Source organism: Embiotoca jacksoni, unplaced genomic scaffold (genome assembly GCF_022577435.1).
Source record: "Embiotoca jacksoni isolate LCO1_2020_lvr unplaced genomic scaffold, fEmbJac1.0.p SCAF_21, whole genome shotgun sequence".
NCBI lineage: Eukaryota > Metazoa > Chordata > Actinopteri > Embiotocidae > Embiotoca > Embiotoca jacksoni.
The window spans coordinates 4,491,531-4,499,797 of NW_027185352.1; the positions used below are offsets into that span (position 1 = coordinate 4,491,531).

The 8,267-nt window shown below is 41.0% G+C and overlaps 1 protein-coding gene across 1 annotated transcript; it reads left to right on the forward strand.

Moving 5' to 3' along the window:
* The first annotated feature begins 5,177 nt into the window (after positions 1-5,177).
* LOC138202690 (fish-egg lectin-like) lies at positions 5,178-7,827 on the forward strand. Its single transcript, XM_069156948.1, has 5 exons — positions 5,178-5,290; positions 5,424-5,660; positions 5,845-6,068; positions 6,177-6,301; positions 6,931-7,827. Exons 1-5 carry the CDS (start codon positions 5,245-5,247, stop codon positions 7,070-7,072), a joined length of 774 nt encoding a protein of 257 aa, XP_069013049.1. The 5' UTR covers positions 5,178-5,244; the 3' UTR covers positions 7,073-7,827.
* The last annotated feature ends 440 nt before the right edge of the window (positions 7,828-8,267 follow it).

An 8,267-nucleotide genomic window follows, 5' to 3' on the forward strand; every position in this document is an offset into this window, starting at 1 on the left:
CCCTTCCCCAGATCTGTGCCTCGATACAATCCTGTCTCAGAGGTCTACAGACAATAACTTGGACTTCATGTCTTGGTTTGTGCTCTGACATGCACTGTCAACTGTGGGACCTCATATAGACGGTGTGTGTCTTTCCAAATCATGTCCAATCAACTGAATTTACCAGGTGGACTCCAATCAAGTTGTAGGAACATCTCAAGGATGATCAGTGGAAACAGGATGCACCTGAGCTCAATTTTGAGTGTCATGGCAAAGGCTGTGAATACTTATGTACATGTGATTTTTTTCATCTTTGATTTTTAATAGATTTGCAAAAATTTCAAAACAAATTATTTCACATTATCATTATGGGGTATTGTGTGTAGAATTTTGAGGGAAAAAATGAATTTAATCCATTTTGTAATAAGGCTGTAATATAACAAAATGTGGAAAAAGTGAAGCGCTGTGAATACTTTCCGGATGCACTGTATGTTTGAAGGAAACAAGGCTTTTCTAAAACGCTGATGTGTGGATGGTTCGGCTTTACAAACAGCATCAGCAACATATCGGCTGTGCTCCGAATCACATACTTTTCTTTTTTTTTACGATCAGTAGATACTGCAGCGACCTTTACAAAGTATGTACTGTTGCATGCAGAATGCAAACAATTGAGACAAACGACTTTGTCATGCGCCTTTGGTCATATCGGTCACGATCCTTAGCGTGAAATTTGAAGTAAAAGGAAAAAGGATGCAATTTGGCACAAGCGCTACACTCGACATTAAACATTTGCGCCATCAACTCTCTTCATGCTGAGCAGAGGATTGTGGGTCAGAACAGCCGAAAACATGCTGGCCTGCATACTGCAAAATACGGTATTTCTGGCATACTATCTTTAAAATACTACGTATTGGGACATACTAAATGTTTTTCAGGCATATAGTATGCGTGTTGGAACACACAGACAGTGTAAGGCCTGCCAACCAGTTACCGGCCAACCTTGTGGAGACCCTTCGTGGTTTCCATGTGGTCATGCAGGTATTTGTTTATTACTTTGTTAAAAGCAAGACTTTACAACCGCATTAAAGTCATTCAGTCACATGTTTAACTGCATTTCCACTTGATAAATAACATGCAATCTTTTTCAGAATAGTGTTTAATTTCTGGGTTTACAACCACACCATTACCCAGCATTCCTATCTTGATTCTTCTGAAGCCTGCTAGCATCCGTGCCGACGAGACAACCTCACTGAACATCCACATGTGGATGGTCTGATGATGTGCCAAATACGGTCAAAGGGCATGTTTCCTAATGGAGATGACATAAACATAAGTATGCACAACCAGATTATGTTCGGGGCAGTCGTTTTTCTTACAAAGGTTGAAAGTACTTGGTTAAGGTTAAGTAAAGAACATGGACAGTTTTTCACACTAAAGACATATGTGTCTCTCCTTATGGATTTTGACTATCACGTAAAGGCAAAATCAGAGAAAGTAATCTGAAATATAAGACTAACTATAAGACTGATTTATATATATATATTTTAAAATATACCATATACATATTTGGGGAGGCTGTGGCTCAGTTGGTAGAGTGTGTTGAGCACTAATCAGAAGGTTGGTGGTTCAATCCCCAGCTCATGCTGTCCACATGCCTAAGTGTCCTTGAGCAAGACACAGAACCCTAAGTTGCTCCCGATGGTGTACCATCAGTGTGTGAATGTGCTCCCGATGGTGTACCATCAGTGTGTGAATGTGCTCCCGATGGTGAAACATCAGTGTGTGAATGTGCTCCTGATGGCAGCACCCTGCATGGTGATCTGTCTCATTAGTGTGTGAATGGAAAAACATGTCAAAGCACTTTGAGACCAAAAGGTGATAAAGCACTATACAAGTACAGACCATATAACTTCTAAATGTATACTATTCAGCATGGTCAGTAAGGCAAAACTGACCACACCGAACCATCAGCATTTTAGAAAAGCCTCATTTCCTCCAAACATACCTCAACCCCAAACCACCTTTGAAAAAAATCACGATGAGATGTTTTGGTGAATGCTGGAGAAGTCTGTTTTTATTAAGTTTTTAAGAAGTATACATGCTGGTGGATAAGTTGTCAAGCATTCTGTAACAAAGCTTCAAAACAAGTTGCAGTTTTAAATGTGATATGGGCCTCTGATGCATCTGAGAAAATGAAACCTCTATCTGCTGTTGTGTAGTTGTTGGAATGCTGACTGAACCAGTTCAGGGACCTGTCCCTCTTTAAGGATTGTAATAAAGACACTAAGGGTTTTACCGTAAGAACTCCGGATATTTTTCAGGTAACTTGTATCAATCCTTCTTGTAGGTATCCCTTCCTATGGGGTCCATCTTCCACGTATTTTCCAATCTGTCTCATTCTACTTCTGATTTACAATTTAATCAGTAGTTTCTCAAGTCAAGCTGTTTTGTAAATGTCATGTTCACCTGTTCTCACCTGTTACTAAACATAGTTCAAACAGGTGTGAAGATCAAATCTGGGGATATGCTGGCACTGGGCGACACTACAGTGTATTGTGTTAAAACTAGTTCAGTCATTATTTCCTGCTGAGCCAAAAAATGCAAACCTTCCTCAGAAAAATAAATTGGCTTCACTACACTGCAGCTTAAAAACACGGAAAATACTTTCCAGTGGATGTACTGTGAGCAGGTCCTTTTAATGTAACCTGCAGGGCGAGCCTTAAAAATAAAGTTGGGTTAGGCAAGCTAGAAAGCTGGAAGTGCTAATGATTGGTAACCGAAAGTGACTTCACCCATTGGCTTGTGAACGGCCGTTATGAAGCCTCGAGTTCAGATACTGGCCGTCGCCATCTTGCTTCAGAGCCGACTGACCATATTTGGACGAGCTGGGGGGAGCGAGCTGTGGATCTGACTGAAACCTGACAATATATTGTTCCGCCCACCAATTGCTGTAACCTGACTGCGCCACTGTCAATCAAACACGCCCCCAAAAACAAGGCTTTTTGAGGGGTATTTTCTCATTAATGATGGGATTATTATCAGATGGACAACCAGAAAACAAATAATAAGGAGCGACTTAGCTAGCAAAACCTAAATAACTAGAAAAAACAATTATTGACTTTGAATTTCATGTCGAGTTGAATGGGAGTCGATGGAGCCGGAGCCAACCTCTAGTGGCACCCGGTGCTAATGCAGCTTTAGGCACCTCCACATGGGCCTCATTTTTCAGACCTGAAAGCTATGTCCAAAGAAATAGAAAAAAAACACTATATTGTTCGTCAATGCACAAGTATAGTTCTCACAACTTAAATCAAAACCATTTTAACATATGGAATTCATATCACCACCAAGATTAATATCTTCATCTGGATCTTTTGCAGTTTACTGAAAGTGCAAAAGGTCAGGTGGATTAAGCTGTTTCAGTAGCAATAACAAGATTACTGTTCAGCTGTTGAGCCTTTGCAGCGTTTAATATAAATATAACTCTCTAACAGATTTCTATGTCATAGTGTAATCAACTGTAAATGAGGTGAGGATGAGAGGAAAGCAATGATTATTATAATTCTCAATGTTTCTTTTTGTGAAGGACAGTGTCAATCCTTCTCATACCATTATACAGTGCAGCCTCTGCTTTGTTTTAATATGTCCTACTGTGTGCTTTTTGTCTTCTCATCACTTTCCTCCTCAGGATGTCCTTCCATCCTCCAACAATTCAGTTTACTCAGCTATAAAGAAAATCTTGCCTGTTTTTATATTTGATCGCAATAATGATACATTACTGCGAGTAACATCTTTTACTTTTCTCTTCTTTCTCAGGACAAGAATGTTGTTTACATGTGCGTATATTTATATACGTGTTGTCATAATTCATTCAAAAATTCAATTCAATACATCCTGGACCTGCGAGAAAAACTCCACACACACGTGAGAATTTGCTCCAGGCCCAGGAACGTCAACAACGGCTGTACAACAGAGGGGCCAAGCTGAGGCAATTCACACCGGGAGAAAAGGTACTTGTATTGCTTCCTTCTTCCAGCTCGAAACTCCTCGAAACCCCCAAGTAGCTAAAGTGGGGGACGTCGACTATGAGGTGGTGCGTTCTGACGGGGGCGGAGCTACACAGATCTACCACCTCAACCTCTTGAAAGCATGGAGAGAGGCGGGGGGGCAGGGGGAGTAGGTTTGGCCGGATGGCTCCCCACCCTAAATCAGGGCGGTGGGGGTATGTGGTAGTGGGGCGTGGTTTGGCTCAGCTGATTGGGGGAGTGGTTCGGTGCCTGGAAGAGGCTTAATTAGCACAGCTGCAGTGAATCACTGATTGTCTCTCTCCAGCCTGCCGTCCCTCACTCCTGGGGACACGGGGACACGGGAAGGCAGGAGCACAAGAGAGCTACGTTGTTGTTTGTGTGAAATAAACACGTTAGTAAACTGTACTTTGGGTGGGTTGTTGTGCGTTCGGACCGGAAGAACCCACGGTGACGGCAACATGTCTGTCGCACCCCAATAACAGTTGATTGTCTGGGATAACGCTGCTCTTCTTTTCTCTCTCTAACCAGTCGAGGCACATGGCCGCCCACCTTTGAGCCTGGCTCTGTTATCGGTTTCTTCCTGTTAAAGGGGAGTTTTTTCCCTCCCAGTTATTGCTCTTTAGGGAATTGTTGAATCACTTTGTACAATGTTGTAAAGTTGTGTTGAAAGGACTTTACTATGTTAAGTTTCCTAAAATAACGTGTGTTGTGATTTGGCACTACATAAATATAATTGAATTTATTAAAATTTGAAGATATTAGATAAGTTATCATTCATGAGGGAAGATAAACATTGTGATAATTTACATGACCTTGGGTTGATGGACCAATTGCCCATTTTTTGAGAAGGCAAACAAGACTGATGGCTTCACGTGGTACGGTTGTAACTAACACAAACAAAAACCAACACATTATTCTTTCCCATCAGATCGTATCACCTGTCCTCACCCCCGGTCTTCTCAAGAAGTAGGGGAGGCTCTACGTGATAGAAGCTGTCAAACCAGATGAATATTTCCTACGATAGTTTACAGCAAACATTTAAAAGTAAAGACTTCCTCATCTGTTCCCCGAATATCCTGGTTTGAGATGCAATTAATCACGTAGTTCTGATCTGTGAGCTTCACTATAAAAGCAGGAAGAAAACCGAATGACTCTGTCGGACCGCAGCGCCACAGAGATCCATCCAGAGGTAAATCCAGCCGTGCACTGCAGGATAGCGACTCCACACAGAGACATCATGAAAGCCTGCTTTCTTGTGCTGTGTTGCCTGGCCGTCAGTCATGGTGAGTCACTGTCAAAATTACAAAATTCATTTTTGAAGCTGTTTGAGGCGCATGTAGATTCATGTAAAAAAAACAAAAAAAAAACATTTAATTGTATTTCCCTCTCACCTCGGGGATCATTTTGTCTTCTCAGCCTGGACATGTGATGAGGGCCCACGGCTGAATTATATCGTGCAGATTGACGCGGGGCAGGGAAAAGTGGTGGCAAGAGACATCAACAATTATGCATATTTCTTGGTTGGATCGTCTTGGTCCAGACTGGGCTATCATAAATTCAAGCATGTCTCAGTGGGACCTGCAGGACTTTGGGCAGCCGACACTTCAAACAGAGTCAACAAATTCATATCTGGCAACTTTAGACCAACCACAGGTAACTATTGTTATTGATTTTATATACATGCACAAATACAGTCCATAAAGGTTAACCTGGTCAGTATTATATATTTTGTCATAATCTATCAGATAATAGTGCTGGTGCACTTCTCCACAGTTAGACTACATGCAGTTTAAAGTTAAAATTTATGGCTGACTGAATGACTTCCAACTTTCTTTAGGTGTGACGATGAAGCAGGTGGATGCCGGAGGCAATGGGCAGGTTGTTGGAGTAGCATCCTCCTCCTACCACACCTACTGTCTGAGAAGTAGCCTGGCTTTGGCCTACAAAGGCACGGGATCCTTGTCCTGGCACAATCTGTCCAGTTTCATGAAGTACATCAGCTGCGGTCCGCTGTATGGATGCTGGGGAATTCATTCCAATTCCCACATCTACCACACACAGGTTGGAAAGTACAGTGTTAGTGAAATATCCTAATGTCTTAGTAGTGGTCTTATTGTTCAGACACATTGTGGATCATGACTACAGCTCCATGTATATTTCTCATGACAGAAACTAACACCAACCACCTGTGGCAATGCTCGCTGGAAACAAATGAAAGGGACCGCTGTCATGATTGAAGTTGCGACTGATGGAACTGTGTTTGCACTGAATTCAGCTGGCCAGGTCTTCCAAAGGTAAGCCAGTCCTCCTTACAGTGTTCTAAACATTCTGGTGTATAATAAAAAAGCACTGCAACGATTAGTCGATTATTTGTTTGGTTGATTGACCGAAAATGGATCGGCCAATATATAATAATAGATTAATCATTTTGAGTTTGTATTTTTATGAAAATATGTCAGATTGTCAGATTCTAGCTTAAATGTTAATGTTTTTTGGTTCCTTTTGGTCCTCTATGATAATGAACTGAAAATCTTTTGGTTGAGAACCATTGTTTGGAGTAAAAACAAGACAATTTAGGCTGCGTGCTGGTCCACATTTTTCACAATTTTTCTGACATTTTATAGTGAGCAACTAATTATTTTTTAAAACATACAGAATAATAATAACAACAGTACAGTGCTAAAGGTTTTTGCCTTTTAAAAGTTTTAAATTTTGACCTCCACTTACTGCCACTCTTTCAATCAATCTCCAATACTAAAACTATCCACTCATTAAGACCATCCACACTGATCACGTGCTTGCAACGACACGTGTAACCATTTTCACTTATAAAGTCCTTTTAGGTCCTGAGCAGCAACTCCTTTTGAAAACACCATTGTTAAGATGAGGGCTTTTATACATTTCCCCACTTCTTTCTCAACAGAACCGGCATCTCGGCCAAACAGCCTGGAGGCACTAGTTGGAACAATATCCCAATGTGCATGCCAGTGCAGAACCTGAGCTACGACCTGGGCACACTTTGGGTCGTGACCAGGTCTCGTTTACTCCTGAAGTGCACACACTGATGCCATCTGTGTGGCTAATCCTGAGTGTGCACTAATCTCTGTTTGTCATGGAAGATGTAATCTGTGGTCGATTTCTGGAAAAGGAAACTCTTTAAATGGTGTCTTGGCTGTCATCTTTACACAAATATGTCCCTTCTCTTGATAATCCTGTGAATGATTTTTATGTTCACACTGTGGAAACGATTTATTTCCTCATTATTAGACTACTACTTAATGTGGCAACAGTTGTAACAATTCACCCTACTTAATAGTAAGGAGAATGCTACACGCTTATTTTAAGGGCGGACCTGATTTGCCGTATGGTTATAGCCTGCTGACCTCCTAATTAACAAAAAAAAAAACTCAAGACCTAAACATAACATCCCTACCTTTACCTGCCTATAATGTGAAACAAAAATATAAATGAACAAAAGTGACACAGGTTGGTTGTGATGTGCAATATACTAAAGGAAAAAATACAAATTAGGACACGTCTCACCTGGACGGCAATTATCAAACAAAGAGGGATGGCCGTAACAAACAAAGGCCGCCCCCAACACACAAACAATACACGCCGAATATCCCAAACAACCCAAATACCCCCTATCTCCAAGTGCACAAACATAAATAGTCTCCAAACCAAAAAAAGGTGCGATACCCAGATAATCCAACACTAATTTAATGCATTTAAGATATAACTTGAGTTCAACTAATCATGTTTCCACCTGGTGGCTTATGTTCTACTTTTTACATTTAATAAAGGATAATGAACACTATGTCACGTGGCTTGTGTCTTTCTGTATGTAAAGGTTTATACTATTGTGTATGTGGTTCATCATACAAAAAGAGAAGTTAAAGTTTACCTGGTCTGTCCAAATACGTTAAAAGTCATTGGGAGCTCATATGTCCGTCCGTCGATTATCGGGGGTGGGGGGTTTCAGGAAGTCTGATTTACAGTATCAGGTAAAACTACTTGCAGCAAAATGCATCCTGACAGAAAAAGTCAATGTGCTAAAGCCCCTCCCACAATTAGTGACTATCCAATCATGGTGCAGTATCTGTTACTAGGCATGGACAACCTTTTAGGGACTTGGATTTTTCCACATTTTGATGTGTGCATGTGGTTTGTGTGAGTAAGCAGAGTTTGGAGGGTGGTGACTTTTTTCAGCCATTACAAAAACACAAGTGTTAAAGTGTAAAGAATATATTGAACTTG